The 26374-nt window shown below is 43.2% G+C and overlaps 2 protein-coding genes across 6 annotated transcripts in view; both read left to right on the plus strand.

The window, feature by feature from the left end:
- Positions 1-1895: 1895 nt before the first annotated feature.
- Positions 1896-10897, plus strand: spint1a (serine peptidase inhibitor, Kunitz type 1 a). Of its 2 annotated transcripts, XM_047611610.1 has the most exons (11): positions 1896-2086; positions 2196-2662; positions 3187-3344; positions 3504-3645; positions 5352-5519; positions 7315-7362; positions 8264-8395; positions 8512-8562; positions 8669-8839; positions 9557-9616; positions 9830-10897. In XM_047611610.1, exons 2-11 carry the CDS (start codon positions 2254-2256, stop codon positions 10012-10014), a joined length of 1524 nt encoding a protein of 507 aa, XP_047467566.1. In that variant the 5' UTR covers positions 1896-2086; positions 2196-2253; the 3' UTR covers positions 10015-10897. The 2 variants fall into 2 exon arrangements, with proteins under 2 accessions (XP_047467566.1, XP_047467567.1); XM_047611611.1 differs by having other exon boundaries at positions 1896-2662.
- Positions 10898-12855: 1958 nt separating this feature from the next.
- LOC125023333 (pleckstrin homology domain-containing family G member 3) overlaps positions 12856-26374 on the plus strand; it is a 30658-nt gene continuing 17139 nt past the window's right edge. For 3 of the 4 annotated variants that reach the window (XM_047610534.1, XM_047610535.1, XM_047610537.1), the window contains exons 1-2: positions 14400-14539; positions 18235-18302. In XM_047610534.1, coding sequence (XP_047466490.1) covers positions 14430-14539; positions 18235-18302 — 178 coding nt within the window. In that variant the 5' untranslated portion in view covers positions 14400-14429. Of the gene's footprint in view, positions 13059-14399; positions 14540-18234; positions 18303-26374 lie in introns of those variants that run through there. The other variant, XM_047610536.1, reaches the window with a different exon arrangement.

Genomic DNA, 26374 nt, shown 5'->3' on the forward strand with positions numbered 1-26374 from the left:
CAAAGAGAAATGTGTTGGATCGTCCGGATATGTGGCATTGAAGATCTGCACCATAGCAGCAAACATTCAGCTTAGGAAACGTCAAAAATAAATAAATAAATAAAAATAAAAAATGACAACATAGTCCTCTTGAAAAGTTAATGGAGCAGCTGAGCAGCTGAGCAGCAGGGCACCGCACTTCATCATCCTGGATCTAACTTAATGGAAAATCAATCTTGTTAGTTCAGTTGAGCACAGCCGAACAAGGAAATTTACATTTCTAGGATGTTTGGGGGTCATCAGTGAACCTGTAGGGCACGCATTCACACAGACTGTGTGTGTGTGTGTGTGTGTGTGTGTGTGAAAAAAAAGAGGAATAAAGGACACCATCTAAGTGGTACTATACCACAAAAAAAAAAAGATAGGAAAAAAAGGAGCCCAAGATAAAGTGCAGTTTAACCCCTGTTCACACCTTGAGTTACAGACTCTAGCCATTAATGGGTCTGAAGAATACCTTTCAAACAAATCCCTCAGATTACTAGTGGAGAAACGTCTCCAAGAAACCCCAACAAGTCCAATTCTCTGAAGACTAGCACATGTGTAGCAGGTCTCTGAAGGTTCTACAGAAATAAATCATAACAAAAAAAAAAACTGTAACCCTCAGGGGACACTCCTGTAACATTTTTACAAAAACCTTTGAAAAAATACCTAGCAACACTTCAGGAATGTACCCTGGAGGTTTGCCTTTGCTAGAACAATGTTAACATGTAGTACATCTATTATGAATGTGCTGTCGACATTTAAAAGCACCTATTCCACCACATGGATATCCATGTTTGTTCTGTGTGTCCTGAACCTGCCTGTGAAAGGGAAAGTAGAGACAGCACATGAGCTTGGCCTCTGGCTAGTTTATTAACAGATAAAGGTCTTGTGCTAAATCCGTTAGTGACTATGATTTATTCTCTAATTCCACACGCACATTTGAGTGACCCCTGCTTCTCCGGATTTGTTCCAAAGTTGTATTTTCATGACTCACCACACACTGTGTTTTGATGACTCAGCGAATGAATCACCTCGCTCACCGAGGTTGTGAGAAGAGGACTGGCCATCCCGTGAACTTAAAATGTATGTCATGATTAATGATGGGACTATTTCAGAAAGAATGCCCCAGATGTGTAAAGATGATGTGGAAAATAACATCAGCTGTTTTTTCAGTCTTGGGTAAGATCACACTGCCACCTCCTGGATCAAAGCTTGAGCTGCTGTCCACAACACAGATGGTCTGATAATGTGTGCATGTATAGTAAAGAGGTACACTATGTAGAAAGATAAATATCATTTCAGTTAATTTGAAAGCATTGTCTGAATTGTGTCACGCATTTGTTCACATTGTAAAGCTCAGTCTTGTTAACTCATGTGATACCTCCTGTTCCTTTCTCCTCTTGTTAAATTCAATCAACACACTTAATGATTGTGACACAGTAATTTATTTAAAAATTTGTTTTTAAGTGTTATTTTAAATTATGCTCTTTAAATGTCCACAAATGGCTAAAATGGTATACTATAATATTCATATAATATATGTCAGTTTGGTGTTGTATTTTTGGTATTGGTTCTTTGTTCCATTATAATAAGCCTGTTGATGTTATATTCACTTTTGAAAAGTTTTACGTTTTTGTTGTCATATTTGTACAATGTCACATGGGTTTATTTCAGGGTATTTACTGGGGGAAGTGTGTAGCTCTGTCACAAAATCAGCTTTACATAATGTAAAGCTTATATAAAAATAAATAAGAATGAGTAACAATTGTATAAATGACTTTTGTCTTTGGAAGACACGGTGAAGTCTGTGGCCTCAATCATGTAACAGCAGGAAGGGAGTGGCATCTCGAGAGTGGAATTTCACTTCCTGTATCTCTCAGGTGAGTCACCTGCGTAATGCGACCGAGGGCTCAGGTGTTTGTCGACATCAAACAGGTCGAGTTGTGAGAGTTTCGGAGTTGTAAAAAGTCGAATACTGACCGAAGAGCTTTCGTGGGGACTTCTGAATCACATCTGGGAGGACATAAAGAAGTCACGGACTACTTTCTCGTCACTTGAATGAAAGGTGACCGCTGAGACGAAGCGAAGCGTTGTTTTGCTCTTTTGCGGCCTAAGTACCGATTTAAGTTTTTTTTCCTTTTCACGTATTAATTGGTCATTTTCACTCTCTACAGACTTGACCGTCGTTCTCGTGGGTTTCATTCGCGCGGATACCTCGACAGGACTCGTATAATGAATGCATTAGTTAATGCGCAACTGGGACCGTGTGCGCTCCTGCTCCTAGCGCTACTGTTGAACCGAGGTGCCAGCCAGGAGACGGGCGAGCAGTGTCTAGCCCGATTCCAAAATGGTCGGGACGACTTTGTGCTGGATGCCGACGAGTCCGTGAAAGACGGAGCGACGTTCCTTTCTTCGCCGAAACTGGACCGGTACAGGGACTGCGTGGCCGCCTGTTGCAAGGAGCCCAAGTGCAATGTCGCCGTTATGGAGAAGGCCGGGGAAGGCTTGATCAAATCCTGTTTTCTGTTTGATTGTCTCTACAAGAAGAATTACGCCTGCCGCTATGTCAGGAGGAAAGGATACATGAATTACATCCTGGACACCGTTTATGACAGTTACCTCAAAGAACATGTCCCCCCAAGTAAGGCTGAAAATATGTAGTAATAGAAATGCATGATTTTGTCATGAGTGGCCACTTACGACTGATGAAGGGTTGACAGTATAATAATAATAATAATAATGATAATGATAATGATAATGATAATAATGATAATAATATGTGTGTGTGTGTATCCGAGATCTTGTATTTTGATTTGAAAGCAGCCCTAAATTGCTTTCAACGGATTGAAATATTTGCAGTTCACTTCAATATGTCCTCTCACTGGTTTTTATTGCTCTGTCAGTTTGTAATGAATACAAGTGAAACCACAAATTGCTACATACACACATGCCATGAGTTTTTTTGGGGGGGAGATGTCAGTTTCGTTCTAATTTCCCAGTCTTCTTGTGTAACAGCTCATGGGGTATATGTTCCAGTATTGTACTCAAATTATTGTAGAGCTCACGGGAATATATATTTTTTTTTACCTCACCTTGTTTCGTGGTCTTCTCAAGCCATTTTAGAACTTCTGTGATGCTAACTGATCTCACCATTTCTTCTCGTAGAAGAATCTGACCGTCCACCAGTGGCCAACGGAGGCCAGGATCGGGTGGTCCAGCCTCAGGAGAGCGTGACACTGAACGGCATTCAGAGCAAAGACGACCACGGGATCACCGAATACCAGTGGAAAATGCTCACTGAATATCCTTATGCCATTATTGAGGTGAGGATGAAGGCCACTGCAGTACAAACCCTGATCTTGCCGCTGTCCTTTCTCACAGTCTGGCCTGAGGAAATTTACCAAAACGGTGTGTTTTACAACTCCCAGTATAATGTTATTTAATCTACAACGGTCTTTTTTTTTTTTTTTAATGCCTTCTAGCAAACCTCCTTCCCCGACCAGATCATCGTTTCCAATCTCACGTCCGGGGTGTACAAGTTCCAGCTGACGGTCACGGATACCATCGGCCAGTCGGACATAGCGAAGATCACGGTCCTGGTATTGACCCCTGAGCAGTCTGAGCGTGAGTATCTAGAAGGAGGACAAAGAATTTGTGTGAAACTCCCACAAGATCTGAGCATATTAGTTCATGCGGAGGGTCTGTTTTATGCTACGAATCCAAACACTTTCACCCCGAAATCACTCGGCATTAACATCCAATCACTTTTGAGTCTCAGAAAAGAAATTGTGGCTGAAAAAACAAAAAACAAAAAGTCGAATTTGACTCTTAATACGTCATGTTTCTACAGCGCTCTGTTTGTTGACATTTCATTTGACTTATTCAGTCATAAGTCACCTGCCTTGTGTTTAATGTTGAGACGCAAGTTTTGCCCTCGGCTCTCAATAGTTCTTCTTTAAAATTTTCATGTCCTCAACTTCAAATTGTCAATTTCTGGGGAAGTGGTGACTGCTGTGTCACATCAGATTCCCAAATGTAAGATAAAAGGTTTTGTTTCTGAGGAAGTCTTTGCATGAGTTTCTCTGACACCGCTTTGCATTTGTCACAAGCCTGTTCCGTATCACTAACTTGTCGTGGCACGTTTGGCTAATTCCTGTCTACTGCATGACGAAACAACCCGACAACAAAGATAAACGTTTTAAGGAGAATACATCAGTTTCCGGTTTCCCGAGGAGGAAGAGTTGGTATCGCAAAACAGGAACATGTTTCGATAGACATGCGTCGTTTAACCTGAAATATCCATGTAATTTCCAGGGAAGCTCCCTGTGTGCCTCAGAAAATTTAAGTTAGTTGTGCCGTTGGTGTTGTTTTTTTTTTCTACTACTGATACCATCTCCCCACCCCCGACTCAAGAAAACCCGTCAGGCTGGTTTCAGCTTGGGTTTCACAAACAAGAAAACTTCAACCGGAGTCTGCATTGATTAAAAGTGATTCAACTTTTAGCTTTTATAAGTGCTTTGTCTCGCCGAGTTCTGTGGTTGGTTCTATTTTTTGGGTTTATTGTAGACTGAAGGACAAGAAAATAGGTTTAACCACCCAGTAGTTCAGTTACCCATTAACAGCTTGAGTCCTGAATAGTGTTAGGAATGTGCCTCACAGGAATATGGCGGAGACTCTCCTACACGTCAGTCCACGTTTACACCTCAGTAATGAGTAGCTCGAATAACAGCTCATTCATAGCTGACACATTAGTGGCATCAAGAAAGTCAAGCTCGCTTGTGTAAATTTCCAGTCGTCAGTGGACTCCTTTGAAATGTATAGCAGCAACTGAAATCTATGTCTCGGTGATTCTGAAAATGTGCATCATCAACCACATCTAGACAACCTAAATGTTGCTCGCTAACCTCACCTTTGAAAAGCACCACTTCTTATTTTTACATACGCAAGTGTCTTGTCTGCGGTTGAGACAGATGTGCACATAGCAGGAAGCAGGCACAGACATTTCGCATTGAGTGCGTGAAACATTGTTTAGGAAAACTGGTTTATTAATGTGGAACAAGCATTACATTGTTAGCCGCTCAGTCAGAAAGTCTGACGGACGATACATCAGCAATTTGGTGTTGCTTCCCACTCCACCAAAACATATTGTTTTTCTTACTAAGGGAAGAGGAAAATTGAGAATATGTTTCAGCATTAAACACACACAGTGTTTGTTAAAGGTTCTTTAAAATGAATAAATAAGTTAATACTGTAATGATAATCCCGTCTTGCCAAGAGCTCTGTTGCGGGACGTAATTAGAGTTGTTTTTGTTCTTTCTTTTTTTTTTCAGACCACTGTATGGCTCCAATGAAGCCCGGGCCGTGTCGTGGTTCTTTCCCCCGCTATCACTACAATGCCGCCTCAGAGAAGTGCGAGTTGTTCATGTTTGGGGGCTGCAGGGAGAATCTCAACAATTATCTCACCATGCAAGAGTGCACCAACGCCTGCTATGGCTCAGGTAACGACGCTCTGTGCTTCTATATTTGTACTCTCTGTAGCGTTACGCTTGTAGGTAGGTACATCTTAATCCGCATCAGTGCACATGATGTTACAAGTACATGTACAGGCCAGAACATGTATCTGGATAAAATTATTATGATAATAATGTTAGATCTAAGCCTCTATTTGAGTAGGTTTATACAGACATAGAAAGAACACAACAAACCGTGTGGGAGATTTGACCCCGTTGTCCAATAGTGCCCGGGTTGCAAGGGTTAGCAGGTCATTGCACCCATTCAAACTAAGTATCTTTGGCTGTTCAGGCTACAAAAAATAAATAGATCCTGGTGTGAGGTGTGATTATCTTATGCTAAAAAAAAAAAGCTGTTGTGCATACTCTCTGTCACATCAAGGAGTCCAAGTGTTGAGGATCGTCTTCATGGTGACGAAAAACCTTTTACAAGTGCACTGGAAGTTGACAGTCCTTCCCTAGGTGTGGCTGGACTTGTAAAGTTGTTCAAGAAGAAGGTTTTATGTCCATAAAAACAAAGAATTCATTGCACCTGGTATGCTTGGTGACACAAAATGCCCTCCGTCACAACAAAAGGAAAGTGGAAGAGACAAAAACAATTCATGAATCAAAGTGCCACCTTTTTTTTTTTTTTGTAATGACTTCAGCGCGTAGAGCTTTCAATTGAACCGGCTCAGTGGCATTTATCAATGCTTTTATTGCTGATAGATCAGCAGAGGTGCACAGAAGCCTTAGGTGTGTTGTTCAGATTCAGCCAATTGTAACATTCCCTGGATGACATTTCATCTCTCAGCAGGTCAACAGTCTTAAACACTCGGCCATAGAAACCTAAGAACTAATAGACCACGCTCATTTATATTTGTTCTTGTATCCAAGTCCGTGTTAAATGAGAATAGCGGGCACTACATTAAAGTGTCAGATCGAGGCTTTTTAATTTGAGTGGATTTATGGTGAAATAGAATTGTGTGAGATCCCCTTTGCCAACTCTCCATCCAGGCTGCAATGGTTCAAACGCAATTGCGCACATGGCTGCTATGTTTCTTAGGCTGCTTTAATTTTTTTTCTCATACCGTAGACCTCCTCCTGCTTCCATCGGCAGGACTAAAACACGTCTGCAGCGAGGAGCAGTGCTTGAAAGTAAATTTAAATAAAAAAATTAAAGTAGCTAGTGTGGCAAAATTAAAGTCTAGGCTCATTCTGAAAAACAGATCTGAGATGTTTTAAGGGGAAGGATTCGCCACAATGTGCAAGAAAGGAGAGTTCAGTTCTGCTTTTTTAAACCATGTCAAGCTTAAAAAAATTTTTTTTTCACAAGCCAAACCTCTTTTGAAATAACCTCAGCATGTGTTCGTGCCACTTGCTCAAATCTGCAGTTTCACCCTGATGACGGGAAGACGATTAACTTTCAAATCCAAAAACTAGCCACAAAAACATGTCACTCATAATGCTTTCTATATGGTATATTCCAAATAAGGATTTCCAACCGAGTCTGCTGTAGCACAGTCACAAAAATAAAAAGAAAAGTAAGCCTTCGTGGTGAATATTGGTTTAGAATGCGTGTTGGTTTCAGCATGTTTATCGCTGTGGGTTAGCAGCACAAACATCTTCACTGTGGGTTACCACTGTCAAAAATATTCAAAACTCGTCCATAGTGGCCTTAACATTCTCAGCAAATATCAAACGGCTCCAATTCAGAGAAAATCTTAAAGTGACTGAAGTCTGGAGTCTCTGCTTTCTGCTTGGAACGATTCATTTATTTTTCTCATTGTTTTTTCACTTCCAGAAAAAGGTAGCAAAAGTGGCAGAGGCCTGCCTGTTCCTGGAACTTCAGGTAGGAGAACACTGCTCGCTGGCGATAGCAGTACTGTGTGTTTGTTGTCTTCGCCACAATTGTCTCGTTTTTTCTTTTTTTTTTCTCCATTTTTGTCTCGATCATATCTTTTTTTTGAACAAGTGGGAAAGTAAATAATGACACAGCGTATCATGGGGTGATCTGATTTGTGGGTAAAAGTAGCATTCCTGTTATTTCAAGAGATAAAGGTACATGTCTGAGTGTTGACGTTACACGAGGGGTTTGCAAGGTAGAGGCAAACTATTCATGGTATCCATAAATATACAGTATTGTTATAATTTTGCATTTAATATTAAACTATCCCTTTACTCAAATATATTGGATTCATGTTAGTGTGTATTGAAAGAAATTTAAATTTGTGGGGGAAAATTGAACAAAAAAAAAGTATAATTAACCAAAGACTTTCCGACCCCCCTAAAGTGCCTCTGCTGACCCCCTAGGGGTCACGGACCCCCTGTTGGTCACAGTGGGAGGCCTCCCTGTCTGTGTAACTAAACTTGCCAGTGCAGACTTATTTAATTTGTCAAAAAAAAAAAAAAAAAAATCACGTATTTGCCGACATGTCCAGTAGTTTAGTACAAATATTAGCATTCATCTGGAGATTTCCAGCTAAATTCAATACTCACATAGTCATGATTTAGCAATTCAGCTGGTGTATGCTCCACTGTGTTCAAAAGCCCACCGCAACTCCTCATACAAAGCAGAGTGGAGCTGCAAATTTGGGGTGATGATTCTCCAGGGTTTTATCACCACAAACACGACATGTTCACATTTCCACATCAGTTTCACTTTGTATGGAAAAATCCTCAGATACCTGCTTTAAAGTGACAGGCACGGTACATCGCTCGTGACCGTTTTCCTCCGTGTTTGTGTTCCACAGAAGAAAAATGTGGCTCCCCGTGCACCCCGGAGCAGTTCACCTGTGCCAACGGCTGCTGCGTGGATCCAGGGTTGGAGTGCGACACAGTCAGTCAATGTAGCGACGGATCGGATGAACAGAACTGCGAGGACTGTGAGCGGCGACTCTGCTTCGTTATCATGCAGCCCCACTGAATTCTAAATATCGCACTGACGAAATGTTTCTTTTGAACACATACTAATCTGAATTTTGTCCTGTGTTTGCACCAGTGGAGGACAAGTTTCGGATTCTGCTGCAGATTCCGTTGGACGAGCAAAAAGGTGATAATTATTGCTTTCTAATTTGCACGTTGATATTTTTAGGAATTATTCTATTCTCATGCTGCCTTTTGGTCCATCTTGACCTGTGCTTTATTGCTGTTCACAGTACGCTGCACAGAGCCTCCCAGCACAGGAGGCTGCAGAGACAGTTTCACCAAGTGGTACTACAACCCCATCCAAAAGACCTGCCTCCGCTTCAACTATGGTGGCTGCCAGGGGAATGAGAACAGATTCGAGACTAAAGAGGCCTGTATGAGATTTTGCAATGGGGTAACAGGTGAGTTGACTTTAATGCTTAAATGTGTTTTCCCAAACCTCTGTTTGTGTCCGAGCCACACTTGCCTCACGTTTTATATTTTGGTGATGGAAAAGAGTTGTGGCATGCGGCGACTCAGTCCTTTCAAGTGGAATATCCCCGACTGAGGAGTGCTAACGGGGCAAAATCAATGCAAAACAGTTCTGCTTTTTTGGTTAACTATTACTGCCACTGTTGAAGTAGAAAAAACATTTTTTTATGTATTTTGTTTTTGCCATGGCTCCAAAAAAAAGATATGAAGGTTCAAATCAGTCATTTTACACTCACAACGAAGCAGGTCTTAGGATGCAATGGGAAAAGTTGAATCCCATTTAGTCCATTGAACATGCTCACAGTCCGAGGAAAGAAGCTATTCAGCTTCAGGATCTTCTACTGGTGATGCTTGGGTATCATTTCCCTGAGGGCAGGAGGGATGATGGCAGTTTTAATGATAGACATGGCTTTATGGGTGCTGTTTGTATAATTCCAACAAGCAGGGAAGATGCTCTTGCTGGCACCATTTTAAAAAAAAAAAAAAAAAAAAAAAGAAGAAGAAGAAAATCCTTTATTGATTCCTTGTGTAAAAAATAAAAACATTTTTACATTCACAGGGTTCCTATGGTGGCCCGGGAGGACCAAGACAGTGCAGTTCATTTATCGTACAGAAATTCTAAAATTACACGATGTGCTTTATTTCAGAAAATGACGTATTCGCCAGGAAGGGGGAGTTTGATGCCCAAGCTTCTGACGGCAATACAGGTACATTAACCTTTACTGAAAAATAAAATATCTGCTTCAGCAGCTTTTGCTTCCTGTGCATTTTTTTTCCCCTCTTTGTTCGGTAAAGCAATTTGAAACTTCAGCCCCCATCAGAGCTCTTTCAATTTAGTGCGGCTTTTCTTGTGCTGCCTTTGAATTACCAACCGCCAAGACAGCTTTTACAATATTCTTGTTTATTTATTTATTTAACAGGTACCATAGCGATCGCTGCCCTCCTCGGTGTAGCTATCGTCATCTTACTAGGCATTCTGGGGTACTGCTTCATGAAAGGAAAGAAATCTTCACAACACCAACATACGCCTCTCGGCAACACCCAAGTTACGTCTTTCGAGGACAGAGACCGCCTAGTCTACAACAGTACCACCAAGCCCATCTGACCCACGCATACATACTCGCATATCTATGTTTATCTATGGTGGTGAATGACACCGGTTGCCGTAGCTGTGTCATGCGCTGAACAAACTCAGCTTCATGACAGGAAAGTTTGAATGCTTGAAGAGGTACGTTTTCATTCTGTCCAAACACGGAGCTGTTTTTAATGGAGACGTACGCAGTGTGTCTTCAATGTTGAAATGTTTTATCTTTTTTGATTTGTAGCTTGTTTTGTTTGTTTTTTGTTTTGTTTTTTCATTGCAGTGGCCTGTTAAAATGAGTTGTTGGTTAATAGTTTGTACTCAGGTTAAAAGGGAAGGGTTTTCATTAGTATGGATACCATCCCTCTTTCTAAAGTCAGATATTTTCTACTCGTCTGTATGTCCTAGCTTCAATGATCTAACAGTTGTTTGCCGATGACTCTTTTGCCAATAAAGCTAGTTTTAATATCAGAGTGTCACTTTAGATTCACGTTGGCGTGTTACTTAAAATTCAAAGTCTAGATTTTCTTTGCTATTTCTTATAACTGATCTCTGCGAGGGTTTATGAACTCTTAATGTCATGGTGATCCCTTCAACGTCATGTGCCCCTGCATCTTGTTATATATGCTGTTGTTACATATTCCAATGGATCACGCATACGTGTGCAATGTTGTACATAATAGAATTTGAGAAAGTAATATTTGACTTGAAGGGTATTTTGTATGTGATTAGGAACAAGTTTCATAATCTTTTTTTTTTTTTTTTTTAAATACACACGCCTTTTGAATCACCCTTGCAGTTGAATATTCAACATTTTAAACTTGTACATATGACTTGATATAGGTTTCTTTACCTTTAACAATATTGTGATGTTGATACTAAATAAAAAAAAATATTAGCCAATTTATTTCAGTGTTTTATTATTACTGCAAAATAGGCCATGTTGTGTCTGCGCGTTGTGGGAATCTTTTTTTTGTTGTTGTTGTTGCGGCAAATGAAGTGAACATTTCTTCAACCTATTTTTCTTCTTTTGACTTGCCTGGAACCGCTTGTGAAGCGGGTAGAGGCCAAACCTCAAGCATGCTGACGTCCATGTGGTAACACAACAATGCTTCTCACACAAGATGAATGCCCTTTTACCTTGATATGGGTATCACCCAAGCTCCCCATAAGTCATATTACATAATAGTTGGTGGTTAACTTTAGGGTATACTTAAGTGAAGCTTTTCAAATATATAAACACCTGAACTACACATGGAAGCAACTGATGTATCTAATCAATATTTTCTCAAATTAAAATTATACTAAGAAATGTTTTAAAAAATACATTTATTTAATTTCGTTAAACTAAAAGTGTTTATTTTTTTCTGATTCTGATTAAAAAAAAAAAAAACTCCGGTTACTTAATATTGAGCACCCTACAATGGCTTTCTGCACAAACCGGATCAATGCACAACTGCAACACATTGATTTCTGTCGCTCTGGTCGTAATGAAAGACTCAAATTACATGTTCGTACATGGTTCTGAGTTCGTTTGTACAAACTATCAACCAAGGGCATGAATTCGAGCTGTGTAAACGTACGCTTTTTCTTATGCGCAACCATTAAACTGTGTCACAGTGTCATAGTGCCCCCTAGTGGTATTTGAGTTCTATTTACAGGACTCAGAATAAAATTTATTAAACTGGGGACAGAATAATGGGGTGTGTGTGTGTTTGTGAGTTTATGTCAGATAGCAGGTTTGAACTACTTTTGGTGCTTGATCCCACAGCCATTATATGTACTGTTTTCTAGGATTAAGATGATTCACCACAACGTACACGGCCGGATAAAAAAAGTCTTATTCATCTCGCCAGCAGGTGGCGAGATTGGACAGATGTTCAACCCGAGAGCACGGTGCGGCCGCTTCATGAATGCAAACTAACCTGCATGAACTTCTCAAAATCTTCATGAAACTTCAACTGGTCGTTGCACATGTTTTGCATTTCAACAGAGTTCGGACCGAGTTTTAGATGGACTGGGGCATGTTCACACCATTTGTATGACAATGAGTGCGGCTCTTTCACGTCTTTCAGAAAAGTCCTCCAGCATATTGCTTTCTTCAGCTTTTTTTATGGGGATCTTGAGATTATTTCCAGGAGGATGGCAGAGAGGGGGCCGTGCAAAGCAAAGGCGCCCCACATAAATTAGCACCCACCCAATTGATTGTCTGAAGCCATCCTTTGTGAGCCTCCCATCCTGCTGACCTGACCCCTCGTAAATGTAACTGGCAGGGTTACAATTTGTTATGTCTTTCACAAGCCTGTCAGTGGTCTGCATGCATATTCCACGGGTTCAAGTTAAAAAAAAAAAAAAAAAAATGTCGTTAAAAACATCTCACAGTCCAAGGGATGACCACACCGTGCAGTCCAGATGTTGTGATGTGGGAACGCATCTGCTCTGACACCCACCGAAGGCCTGTCAAAAATAGGCGTCACTGTGTTGCATTCACAGCCTGTTCGTAAGTTTCACATGGTTCCAGATTGTTTGTTCAGCCTGTCTAGAAAAAAAAATTTAAAAAAAATTCACAATAAATCCAAAACATGTTAATTCACTTTGAGGCAAGTTGTTGTTTGTTTCTATTTTGTTTGTAGTAGCTGTTGTCGTTTTGGGAGGTGACACCCATAAAATATTCCAAAGGCAGCTTCGTTGAGATAAATATGAACAACCTAGAAGCGAGAATACTGGGATTTTAAATGCTTTCGATATCGTCGCGACGAGCCAGGGCCCAAAGAGATTCACGTTCGCGCGGAGCCCGCTGTCAAATTGCAGTTTCTACATTCCGACAGCACCTGAAAGCAGCACGAGTTCCTCCAGTCCTTGGAAGATGCAGCGGAGAGTAGAGGACGCACTGTGAGCTGATGAGCTGTGTGTGTGTGTGAGAGAGACACAGAGCGGCTTGTACCATGTGAAAAGAGGAAACTAACGGACTAACGTCAATATTCTCACCACGACACCGGAGAGAAGAACTTTTTTTTTTTTGAATTGAGGACAGAATTCGGGTCGAAGTAAAGAAGTTGGCGAATTCGGTACGTGAACCACTCTTTTTTTTTTTTTTTAGCTACTTTTAGCTAAGATTTAGCTGTGGTGTCATGTCAAGCGTCCCTCTGCTGTCGGTATTTGCACGCGTTTCTGAGTCCTGCACAGCGACTTTCAAAAAAGCAACTTTTACAAATCTTTGTCAAGCGCTACTTGGGTCGTCGCCAAACTTGTAATTGATCACATTTGATGAAACGAGCTATTTAAATAGTAAACATCGGCGCGCACTCTGGAGTCGAGTATTCTTTGCAAAGGTTGTGTGCTTTGAATTTCATCGATACTCGGAGTTTAAAGGTCACTGCATCTCGGCCTCAACTTTATGTTTCCCCCTGGCCATAAGCGCAGGATTGGGCAGGAGTTTCGTGTAGATAAGTTCTGTTTGTCTTTGAAGCTGTGCAGTCTCAGTTGAATGAACTTTGGTCAGTTGCTGCAGTCTGATGTCCCCCCGCTTTATACGGTGCTGGGTTTTTCCACTTTATCTTGTGAGAATACTAACCTTCACACCGCGGCTGAATCATTTGCCATTTCCTCTTTCCCTGCATCCCATTCCTATCTCCCCCCCCCCCATGGTGCCCATACTTGGCCCCAGCAGCAAGCCTAATTGTTTTTGCTAATGAGCACCCCATTGGGCAAGGGGAGGTTTAAAATGCAGGCTCTTCACAGGTCAGCGGCTCTCCCCGCCAGCTGTTGAAGAAGAATGGGACGAAAATCAATCAATTACCTCTGAAAAGTACCATCTTCTCCTCCGTTGACCTCACTTGACCCATCAGACAATAAGTCACAACTTTCATTTCGAATAGATGTTGCCTCGGTGCGATGGACGGCGCTCTCTGTCCTTGAGGTGATCCAGACAGGAAACTGCCCAAGTGTGTCTTGGATCTGAGAGCTGGCTCCTAAATCCCTCTTCCAGAGTATTGGTATGCTGGAGCTCTGGTACAATTACCAGAGCTGCAAAGTGAAAGACTGGATTCATTTATGGCGGCATTATAAATATATATATATACATAACCAATTTCAAATGGTGTTTTTTTTTATTTATTGGTTTAGCTCTTATTTGATGCTGCTTCGAGGGCGGCCGCAGCCGACCTGAACCTGAAGTTCCAGATTATTCACCGTCAGAGTTAAATGCTGATATTTAACAAGACCCAACAACACTGCGTTTGGCTGAAAGCGGACTGTGAATGCCATACGTGACATAGCATTCCAAACGCCAAAGGCTGGTCCAGCTCCGTGTTTTTACGTTACGTACGACTGTGGTGTAATGTACCTTTTAAAGTGGCACGCTCTGATTCTATTTGAGGACTCGCTGGCTAATTTTAACCAGCAGTCCCGTCCTCTGCCCTCAGTAACTGCAGGACGCTATGGAGGACCGCGTACCCATGGACTGTTTACCATTCGTAATTTTAAAGAACTGGAAGTCTTCGCTCGTCATTTGCCGGCTGAGACCGCACTTGCCGCCCTCACTTGCCAGGTATGCCTTCTGCGGCGATAGGTCAAAGGTGTGGAAGCGAAAATAGCTGTTTCTCCTTTCTCGCAGCAGTGGGAAACAATTATTCTCCCATTAAGCGCTATTTTGGCCTGAGCGTACGTGCAACAGATGGGCAAAACTCCTAACAGTGCCCTCTGGGTGTTCGTCGGGATGGAGCTCAAAAACGCAGCGGACAAACACTGAAATAGGCTTCTGTGTTGTGCGTCTGTGGGAAGGCTAAGCCAGCGCCTTTGTGGAGGTTGTGCATTTGATTGAGGCGAAAGAGTGACCATCAGGGTTGTATTGTTTTCTCCTCTGAATGAAAAGCTATTAAAGCCTGTGTGTTAGGGGGACATACTGCAGGAGTAATTTTGGAAAGAGGGCGCTGGCAAGAAAGGCCGGGGGTATTTTCTGCAGGGGTACACAGGGTAAGAGGGTAAGAGAAAGGTCGTGCAAGATAAACATGGCGTCGGTGCTGAAATAATTAGTTGGCCTGTAGGATTGTGGCCCTCAGAAAGCCATGCCAGGTCGAATTTTTATTTGTTCTGAACGTAAACATCCGTCTGACTCCTGACTGGTGGTGACTTTAAGAGACCCCCCACCCGGCCGCCCGCCGTATCTCGCTGAACACATCCCACAGGGCTTACGTCATGCTTCTAGACGCAACAGCCTGAAAGAGAGAAGCTCAGCAGAAAATCTCCTATTTTTAGTTGTGCGCCAGCGCAAATCGATGTTTTAATTAATGCACAAAAGGCTGATTAATCCTCGGACGAGATGCCGGATCGGACCTCGCTAGTTACGTGCATCGTCGGCTGGCAGCCGCCTTTGGACGCTGTTACACATCACGATTGCCAACATAACTGCGGTGCTGGTGTCACATCCTCACCGGCTTGTCTGTGCACTCTGTATTGCCTTCCTGAAGAGACGGAGAAAGTGGCAAGTCTCCCCAAGAGGAGAAGTTGTTTTTCCTTCGGCTTCCTCAGTAGACGGTTTCACTGGTTTCATAACCTTGACAGACTGTCAATAGTGAAAAATGCTCCAGATGTCCCTCATGCCCCGAGGACTCTTTTCCTGTTACATTCCTTGAACAAGGATCTTGGTTCTAGGTATTCATTTGTCTCTGCGTATTCTTTTAATGCGACTGAGGCCGCGAACACCTCAGCGGTGATGGCTCTGTGTAAATTTCCTCTTTATTTGCATGAGCGCTGTATCGTGGCCGGCATCTGCTCCCCTTAATCATCTGTTTGTTTTGTTTTAAAGAGAGGAATCCAGGCCACGACTGCCTGGATCAGCATTAAACCCGTCGATTAGAGAAACGGGGAAGTTTATCAACCCATCTGAAGAAACGGCCCATTGCAGGTCTTTCTTTTAATACCTATCAGATCGGCTCTTGGGGCGTCTGTCTTCAATTAAGGGGCAAGTTGCGAATTCCCATGCGGGAGGTTCATGCTGTGGGTAATGCAGTCATCAGCTGTGGGAACCAAATGCTCTCCATTTGTCTGGAATGGCAGCTAGTTCAGGCACAGGTGGTCAGCTTGGCATGAATGTTAGTCTGTATGTGGTGTGTTTTTTTTAGGATTTGAAATTTGTCCGTGCCCCCTCCTTAGGAAAACAAGGATTTGAAGTTACCATATGTCAGCAGGTCGACGGTGGAACTTAATGAGTTACGATTGTTGAATCCTGTCCAGATGTGGGTTCTGTCCAGACTGAGGGTTACACTGCTTTACCATATCTTTTTAGACATTTTAAAACATTCCTCTTCCCAGTCCGTCTTTCTGCACCTACCAGCGGCCTTTGATAAGACACTGGGAAAACATTTTTTTTAGGCCCAAACTTCTATAGTGTGTCTGGGTTTGAACTTTTTATACCCAGTCTAGCCTCTCTTTGACGAAGAGACAGATTAGCATAGTTTGGGTCTGGTCATTAGGCAGGGTTAGCTCCGAGGTCATAGTAGGTGGGATTGTCAGAGGATTTTATTAGTTCACTGTTCACAGAGACAAGTTCAAAGCCTGCCCTTCAATGTCAGGACCGCTCTGGCAGGTTACACAAACTTAACCACCACTTCAAATTCAATTGGCCGAGCTCGGTCAAAGACTGAGGAGACTTCAAGGAATGTCATTGTAGCAGAGCCGCCCCGACTGGACTGAGCGCATTTCCATGTTTACTGCATTTGTTACACTCTTTGCTCTGCAATAAGTTTGTTGACTGCAGTCGCATAGACCGGAGTCTTGTTTCTATCTGCAGTACGTCCACCGACCAACAGATTAATGGTTAATGGTTGAATTGGAAGTATTGTTCAAAGTTTTTGAAGACACAAAGTGCCTTTTGTGAATAAAAGTCCGTCCTACGCACTCTGGTCGTTGTCTGCAATAAATAGCTAAATAATATTAGCTTTAAATGTCACAAAATGACATCCACTCAACAAGAACAAAGTATGCCGTCCAGACACATTTTCAAATTCTGTTTCATTAAGGATTTATTTGGCCAAGTTCAAACATGCAAACAGGGACACAGCTGTCTTATCTTTGTTATCTTATCTTTACATACCACCCCACAGTAAAAGTCGCTAAATGATTGTGAAGCCGTCGTCATGAATGCACATCCACTCTTGTGTACGTCTCCAAACAAATTATATCACAGTGCGCCGGTAAAGCCACGGCTCCACAAGCTTTTCCTTCAGTCCAGGCTGCAACTGCTGCCCTGCAGCGGATAAGCGATCTTAACGGGCCGATCCAGCTCTGTGACTTCTCTTCTTGCATTCCTGCACATCTTAATTGGCGAACCTTCCTGGCAGCGCGCTCGCTTTGGCCTCAGCTGGCCTGGCTGTCAGCTCGGCACAGTGGCCAGCAGATGCACTAGGAACAATGCCCATCCTAATCCCCGAAGAATTCCTGCTCCTCTGATCTAGCTGGCCCAAGAATGCGATGTTTAAAAAGGCCGGAGGCTCACCAGGAATCACAGGGAGGCGAGTTCTCATGCACTTATTGTTAATTTGCTCTAAGGAGCCGGAGAGGCAGTGATGTGAGGAAACCGGCAGCACGGAGGCTCAGAGGAGACACGGCTCATCATTAAGAACCCCACAGCCTGGCATAAGGGATTAGAAGGATACATGCCACCGGAGACAAACCTGTAATCTCACTGGATGGTTGCTATCGCTAAAGAAATGTGTACAAACAAAGCAGGTTTTGTGTTGCTTGTAATGCTCTTCATTTTATGTAGCCTGTATTTGCATTTATGTCCTTCTTCCTCATGCACAGCACTTTGATACGTCAATTAAAGAGGTGTAACTGACATTTATATTAGTCAGATAGCCATTACAGAGGGTCTCAGATCCTTTAAGATTTACTTATAATCTCTTGAGTGTCCATTCATGTCTGAGTCATTCCTGGCCTTTCTCTGCTCATTAGTATGAGCCCATATCACTGTTGCCTCCACATATCTCAACCTTAACTTCACCACGCATTACCAAGTGACCTGCATGAGCCAATGCAGGGCTGGGAGCAAGGGACGGGGAAAAATGTCCCTTTTATATAAGACCTACAGAGGCCGTGTCTAGTTGAGAGAGAGAGGCGAGTTTGTTGACAAAAGATTGGGACACCAAGGGCGTTTTTAATAAAATCCTGCCCCGCTGTATTTACTGTAAGTCTTGACATGAAATGTCTGGATTGTCCTTGACCCTTCGGCTTTTCCTTTGTCAGTTCCAGAGGCCTGCGTGCCATGCCAGAGGGGTCCCACTCTGCTCTCCGCCAGGGCCCAATGGGGGAAGGTAAGACCACCGCAGTTATATTTAGTCTGACCTATGCTCTTGTAATTGCTGCCTGCGAATCAATCAAGTTTCACGATATGGACTTTTAAAAAAAAAGTCTGTTTATTCCTACTGGTGTATCTGGTTACGCAAGGCCGCGCGCTAACATAACACAGAAGTACAGCAGAGGTGAATGGAAAAATGCTGGAAATGGAAGAACAGAGGAAATGTAGAGGCTTTGAGAGCCAGAGCTGAAAGAGCAATGAACTCCCCTCCTACAGTCCCGGCTGGCAGAGAGGCTCTTTGTGTGGCTGTGGAGCTCGGCCAACCCCCCTTCATGCAGCTGAATCCCCCGAACACTCACACATCAAACCAGAACGCATCAGAACCCCTGACAGCCAAGATGGTCCGTCTAGCCAGTGGTGCTGACCTTGTATGCTCGGGCCACTCGAATTACATATTATTTTAGTGTTCATTATCTTCAGTCGGAGAGTCACAGCACAGACACAGGGCCTCTTTGTATCTGTTCGCCTGCTCTATCCCTCACCCCGACTCCCCCTCTCTCTCTTACGTGCTGAACACATTTGGCGCTGGGCTTCCACTTTGGCTGAAGACTACCAATGTTTCAATGGTTTCCTTCATCCCCCCACGCCTGTCCCTCTGGTTCACTTTTGGCTGCAGGAGACGTGCGCCGCCCTCGTGAAAATCGTCATCTCCACTTCCTCTAAAGGCCACTCCGCTGCAACTGCGCGTTCTCTCGCAGCTCGTTTTTCAGCTCGTGTGTCTGGTGCAGAATCACCTCTGCAGTGCTAGAACACCCACCTACAGCTGAAACGTTTTCAGACAGGTTTGTTGAAGAAGCAGCTGGAGTTAAAGTGTGACTGACCTGGTCCCGCTGTGGACGGACAGGTAGATGGTAATTAAGGCGCAGGGGCTGCTGGTGCTGTGCCATCTGTGTGAGGTGATGATTGAATGTGGTTAACAGGCAGGAAGAACGCACACGGTGAAAGGAAGCCCCCCCCCCCCCCGTCTGGTCAAGGTAAACGACGAAAAGGTTGTAGTTACTACCCGGCTCCAGTTCCTCTGAAGGATTTGCGATGGTGGAATTCGCCACGCCGACTATTTTACTGCGAGCTGGCTTTGGAGGGCACTGTGCATTATCAGACCAAATCGCCATGAAGGAAAATATGTCATCCACGGCTCCGGCGTAATGGTCTTTGCAGCTGTCGCGAGTATTTTTTCATTGTTCTGCACTCTTTTCCCAGGCAAATGGGATGATGGGAGCCTATTTTAGACCCCTTATAATTTCCATCAAAGTTTTCATCATGGTGCTGGAGCGTGAACCACCGTGATTACAATCCAACATGTGAAATGTGTTCTAAACTAAATCAGGTCTAGTGTCAGTCCACTGACAGTGCGTCAACCAGACCTATGCCTGTATGGAGCAGCTCTCTCAAAGATAAGGGTTCCCTCTGACCTACTTAACCCCAAGCAGGAATGTAGCTGTGTGTGCAGAATGTACAGCTTTAAAAGGGTTCTGGGGGGGACAGGACGGACGGATCATCTCCATTCACTGCAGCTTTTCCAGACCAGTGGGCATAGGATTGTGGACTTAGATGGATGATGGCAGGGATGGCTGCGTCTCTGAGTGGACTTGTTAATGGAGCTCCTGGACTGGAAATCTTTCCCTGCTTAATTGCCTGTAGCGTTAATCGCACGCAGCCTCAGGTGAGCCTGTAGGAGCTCCCGTTGGACAAAGATTGGAGCCCATGCGCTGATGCTCGCTGAACACCCCGGCGGCCTCTTATCCTCCTCTATCCTGAGCTGCATAGGTTTATGTAAAACATTCGCACAGCGCCGCATTCACTGTATTTCATTTCCTTCCATTGTTTGACTCTAACTCCAGTATTCCTCACAAAAGATTTTATTTCAATGTAAATCATTTTACAGCCTCCCTCAATAGCATTCCTTCTATAGAACTCTTCCGGTGGATTACCCACATTAGTTACAGGCTCTCTGCTTTGGTTGTTCCTGTCGGACGGCCTCATTTGAATGTATAAAACTCTTTATCCGCTTCCTCTTCAACTCTTAACATTCAGATGATGTTTTGCTGGCAACTATGTCGCACGTTAAAATATTCCGATCACACTGCAGACACTGTGCTAAGCTAAAAAAAAAATAATGATGGTTTTAATAACACATCGTTATAAAGGATTGTTGATTTTATTAGAGCCTGGGAAAATCTTGTATTTGTTCTGCATTAAGTTATGTACATAAAGACTGTCTGAACTAAGTGTTAAATTCTTCATTGGACTGGTAAGTATAATGAAGGCCTAAACACCCAGAAAAACCACCATCACACCCTTTATAGCGCCGCATGTGCTAACCAGCGTGATGTGCTCCTCCCTGACCTCCTCTCCTCCTCCACACTTCACAGCTGTCCTGCCACCAGCCTGCGCGCACTCTGCAGAGGGGCGCTAACAGGACAGCTGTTTGGTTGCAGGCTGTCAGATTGGTGGTAAAGTTTACAATAGACTCACACCTCAGGCCCCCCGAAGTGTGTGTGCTCTCATGAGGAAATGGGAATTGTGAACAGGTCTGTGACTCGCTTTATTCAAGTGTGTTTGAGCTCTAGGAGTGGGCTGGGGGGGGGCTTGTTGTTGGAGGAGTTTCCTAAGTGGATCATCACATGCCTATGCACTGAGGTCAGCTGGCACGGCTGGAGCCTTTAGAGTCTGTGTCAAGCGCAGAGGAGTTTTACAGGATTAAATTTGAGCTTTTTGAAGAGTTTTGTCCTTTTAATACGCGGAGAAATCTGCCTTCTTAATGCTAGTAATGTTTTTTTTTTTTTTTTATTCTTGTTTGCGGTTTTAAGGCTGAAATTTTGAAATAATATTCACTTTGATCAGAAGCTATTATATGACAGTTTCTGTAGTAGCCACATTTTATGGCAGTATAAGTCTGTAGGTTCATCATTGACAGCTCTTCATGGATCCGGGAAATTGTAAAAGTGTTCAGTAACACTCAATAAAAAAAAAAAAAAAAAAAAGATTGTGGAAGACACGTGGTTAGTTTCACTTTTAAGCGCCAGAATTCCCAAACAACTTCCAGCACAACATTTTGACCTTGACTGTCGGCGAGGAATGCAAGTTGAGTTTTTGTGTGTTGTTCTCTGCGGTTTATTTACCGACCTTCAGGCTAATTATTAACCCAGCATTGAAAGCTCACCGCGGGGCCAAATACGGGCATACATCAAACCATTTTATACATATGAAGGACCGTTTAAGGCAAAAAAAACCCTCGAGGTGCCCTAAATTCTTCCCTCCATCAAGGAGCGAGAGATCACTCCAGCCCCATCGGTCTTTGTGACTAATCACCACTGTTCTGACTCATGCTGTTTGATAATGGTCTGTGAAGACTCGGGGGCCTAATCCTGAGAGCACACCCTTTATGCTTGCGCCTCGTGCCCTCCTGGGGGGCAGCCATTCACCGTTGCCAGGTGGGGAGGAGTTTTTCCCAAGGGGATCAGAACAAGGTTACCTCCCTGTCTCCCAGCAGCCACCGTGGGGAGGAGATGGCTGCCAGAGGTGGGGTGTTGAAAAAGGAAGCGCAGAGTGGACGTGGAGGGGCGGGAGGGCTTTATTAAGATGTAGTCCCACTCCCGAAGGAAACAGGGCTACACACTGTAGCCTTAGATCCAAAGGATTAGTTGCCAGATTAGCTCTCATCTCTAGGGCTGGTTGGAAGTTGTTATTCTTTCTCCTTGGTTGAGAGCGAACAAATCAACAAGTATTTTCCACCTTGTTACATCTTGTAATGCGATGACAGTTATGTAATGCGATAACCGTGTGCTTGCACAAAAAGAGAGCTGGAAACACAGCGCCTTGAGTCAGGACTTGCGTCAAGAAAATGCGTTCCAAGTTAAGTTGTAAACTTACATCACCACTTGTTGAAAAACTCTTTGTCCAAAGAGAATAGAAGTCATATACAAAGCTGCTTAGACACGAGGAATCAACAGGATGATCTTTTTTTTTTTTTTTTTTTTTTATTGTTGTCGTTGACTATTTTATCCTGTTAAGCACTTCGGTTGGCCTTGGCTTTTTAGATGTGCTGTATAAATAAAAGCGACATTGATGACAGTCCTTTCTGATTTGCTGATAGTGTCTGGAGCAGCAGCGCAGGTCGGCTTTAGATGTGATTCACTGTACACAGGGTGTCGATTCATCACCATTTGATACGTGACTCATTGTGAATCAGGTAGGAGCAGCTGAGCAAAGGTTGTTAACTGAGCAGGCAGGGGCTTGTTTTCTTTCTGTAGGATGTTCTGTCTCAATCGCCTTCGCCCGTACATACGCGTATTGTTCTTTTTCCGCTCTCAGAGAAAATGCCAAACACCGGCTCAAACGACAGAGTGACCACAGGAAAGAAATGTGTGCAGGGCCGAGGTGCTTCAGAGCGGCCGCTGTCACATGTTTTCCAGTCGGAAGACAAACCCTGAAAGCTCATTTTCTAAATGATAAGCATTTCTTTAGCTATCGGGCACAGTAAGCATTTGCATGGCGAACATAAATATAGGCCGTGTTGTTCCTCCTTCTTTGCCCCTGATTTGCTTAAAAAACAAAGGCTCAGACTGAGCAGCACAGGAGGAACAAACTCTCTGTATTCCTGTAGGCAAATGCAAAGTTCCCATTCACTCAGGGTCTTGGTAAATTCATCTGTTGTAGTCATACAGGTGTGTCTGTTTGGGAGGCAGCTTCTTTTTTCACTAAGAAGTACACACTCATCACTCATCATATTAAGAGTTTAGTCACAGGAGTCGGAGGGATTGGAGAGGAGCGAGGAAAAAAGCGATGTGGAGCTTTATACATTGTGCTTTATCCGTCTTGCTTTATTCGAAGGGTTGATTCCATCCTTAAGGTAAGCCGAGATTAATACATTAACAATGACTACAGACATAACCTTGCTCAAGAGAGACATTTAAAACATATAATTAGGGCAGTCGATTGTCTGTCGTGACGCCTGTGATGTTTTCCACGGTGTAGTGTGAAACCTGCACTATAATTTTCATGTGTTGTTGTTGTTATTACCGCCGTTTGTGTCTGCTTAGTTTCCTAATACTATAAGTCAGGAGGAACATCGTGTTACGCAATTCACCGTTTACAAAGATCTCGTGGCTTCCTCTCCGCTAAGTGGAAACCATAATTTAGATCAGCCGGGTACAAGGACGGAGTTAACTTTTACATGTGTGAGAAACGGAAACTGTAGTTTGTCTGAGGTGCAGTTTGCATGAGTATCTGCATAGAAGCACAAGGTTTGCATGAAGCGACGAGAAAATGCTGGTCACATCATCACATGGTTATTCAGCTGACGTCAGAGCTGCATGCCATGGCTTATCTCCGTGGAGTAGGTGGTAATATTTACTGCGGCTTGGCACACAGGATGTGCTGATATTTGCCAGATCACGTCTGCTTATTATGAGAATGCATCACTGACTGGGGCCGTTTCTTAGATGTGTCTGACGTTCGCCAATAATGCAAAAAACAAAACAAAAGTATTTCAAAATAAAGGAATTCTGTGTGTTTCTCATACACTTCGGACAGATAGAGATCATTGCTGTCATAAAGTTAATGACCAGGTGTTGTGGTATTCATTTCAGAGTTTCTATTCAGCTCTTCCACCTCCTTATTAGGCACTGCTTGTTACTCATACAACCGTGATGCTAGAGGCAGGGAAGTTCATGAACTGCGTGTATTGTTCTGTCTGATAACCTCAGACCACAATGAAAAGATGTGTAGACTTTACATCATCAGTCATCAACCTCCCCTGTAGGCGAATGTCTGCTTTTATTCATAAAACAGTTTGATGCATTTACCCAAAACCATACTCCTCAAACTCCACATTTTTCTCCTAAAATGAAGATCTCATATCAGCTGATGATATTTTATTCCGTTTCAAAATCACTTCAGTTGGACAGGTTGTACGAACACACAGTGGGAACGCATTAAAGTGTGCGCTCTGGGGTATTCAGGGAGGCACAAAAGAAAAGGGAGGTTGTGCTCGTTGCGTTAACGCACCTTTGTCTGTAAATGTTAACCTCAGCTTAACAGTCAGGAAATTGGAATCTAAAGAATTACAATGAGGGGCTTGCTGTCTTTTCTCTGGAATCCCAACCATTTGGCCCAACATCGATAATCTCGCCGTGCACAAGTGTCTGCACTAATGTAATCCATCAAAGACCACACAGTCTTTTCACACTTTGTCTTGGTCGGGACACGGAGTCTGGATAGACTTTGAAAGGGTTCTGTGAGTTACTGAGGTGAAGAGGCTGTCGGAAATGTAATCCACATACTATACTATCTCTGCTTCCTTGACTTGGTTAATGGTTACATGCGCGGGTTAACAACTGTATTGATGCACGACAGAAACAAAAGGGTGTGTTGTGTTACGTGGAGGTAGAGTACTCTGTGAAACTGTGGTGTGTGTGTGAATGTGAAAACAACAATCTTGACTTGGCTGAAATGGATTTTTCCTGTAACATATACTTAACATTCTCCACCTCTATTCTGGGCACGAAGTGATTTCACAGGTTTACACGCTGAGCAGTTTGTAGGAAGTGGCAAGAGAAGTTTTGTAAATAAACGGAAACGCTTCTTACAGGTTATACTCACAACAGGCTTTGACGAGTTGTAGGTACAAAGAAAATCTCCAGTGAATGTATGAAACTCTTGAACTGAACCTCTACTTGCTCAGGGTACGTCTTTACAATAATTCCCAATGTAATACGCAGCTTATTATTATTCATCTGCTGTGATCCATGCAACATTTTGTGCATTTTCCAAATGTATCTCCGTCCTCAGGTGTTTAAAGAACAGTTATCGCCTACATCGAAACCGTTAACACGCAGCAAAGCATACGTTTACGTACGGATGTTATATTCGCCTGCTGGAGCCAATTAGTAGCCGGGCAGAAAACAGATGGTTTAAAGCAGCTTGCGCTCCTCGCTGCTGCTGTTATGGTGGTTTCTTTTAATAGACCTTTCCCCCGCAGTTTATTGCCACAACATCGCTGGCATTTGGCCTTTAAGGGATAAATTCCAATAACTGTGTTTTGCTTCCAATAAAGTAAACAGTGACAAATTGCCTGGAAGCAGTCCGAAATTTGCTTAGTTTGTATATTTATATTCGTACTGATAATCTTCAAGGTGGTGAATGTTAACACTGCGCTGTACGACCAACAAGTGCGGAGTACAGAAATGCATAATGCAGGTACATTTAAGATTACAGTAATAAAGATCATAAATAAAGCCCATAAATACAGTGTAGTCTGATCTGTCTCTCTGTAATTGACATCTTGTCTGTGTATTTCTAAAAGGCTAAATTAGACACTGGATACTTTACAGTGCTCCACATTTGAGAACAGGGTGGCACAGTAGATGGGTACGGCTTTGCCACTGTGGCCACAGATCCCTCAGCGATTAGTGATAAATATTTGCACATGCTGAAGAGATGCCTCGGCCCCAAGCAAGACCCTACAGTCTGCTTTTACTTTCTTTATGATTATGGGAGCTTTTCAGTAAGGACAAATGAAGGGGAAAGTCCAGTCCCTTCTCGTCGACAGCATGTGATTTAGTTTCGGCAAAGATTAGCACAGAGGTCTGTGGAGATAAGCAAAAGTAAAAAGACTACAGCTTTCTGGACATCATACAAGAATATCTTTTAGATTGCCAAGCATCATATTGTATGTGTAAGCCATGGCACTAATATGTACAAAGATACGCACAATCCCCTGGATTCCTGACGAGGTGTTTCATAGGTGCAGTGTGGGTGGCGGCAGCTTTCGCCATCTTGACAGGGCCTGACTCAGAATGATTCCCACCTAGTTCAAAAATGAACAAATAGGTGGAACGTGAGTAGAGTTGAGGTGGTTGGGACACTTGACACACGACACCCGCCTATAACTCGAAGTGACCGTACAAGGCTGCGAACACGCTTACTTCTGTTGTAACGCTGGAGATTGTAACACGTAGGTCGAGAAGGACGGAGTCCTTTTAGTAGCCGCTCTCAGTTTTTGGTTATCTAGCGGAATTCACCTTT

Source organism: Mugil cephalus, chromosome 17 (genome assembly GCF_022458985.1).
Source record: "Mugil cephalus isolate CIBA_MC_2020 chromosome 17, CIBA_Mcephalus_1.1, whole genome shotgun sequence".
In the NCBI taxonomy this organism is placed as follows: domain Eukaryota; kingdom Metazoa; phylum Chordata; class Actinopteri; order Mugiliformes; family Mugilidae; genus Mugil; species Mugil cephalus.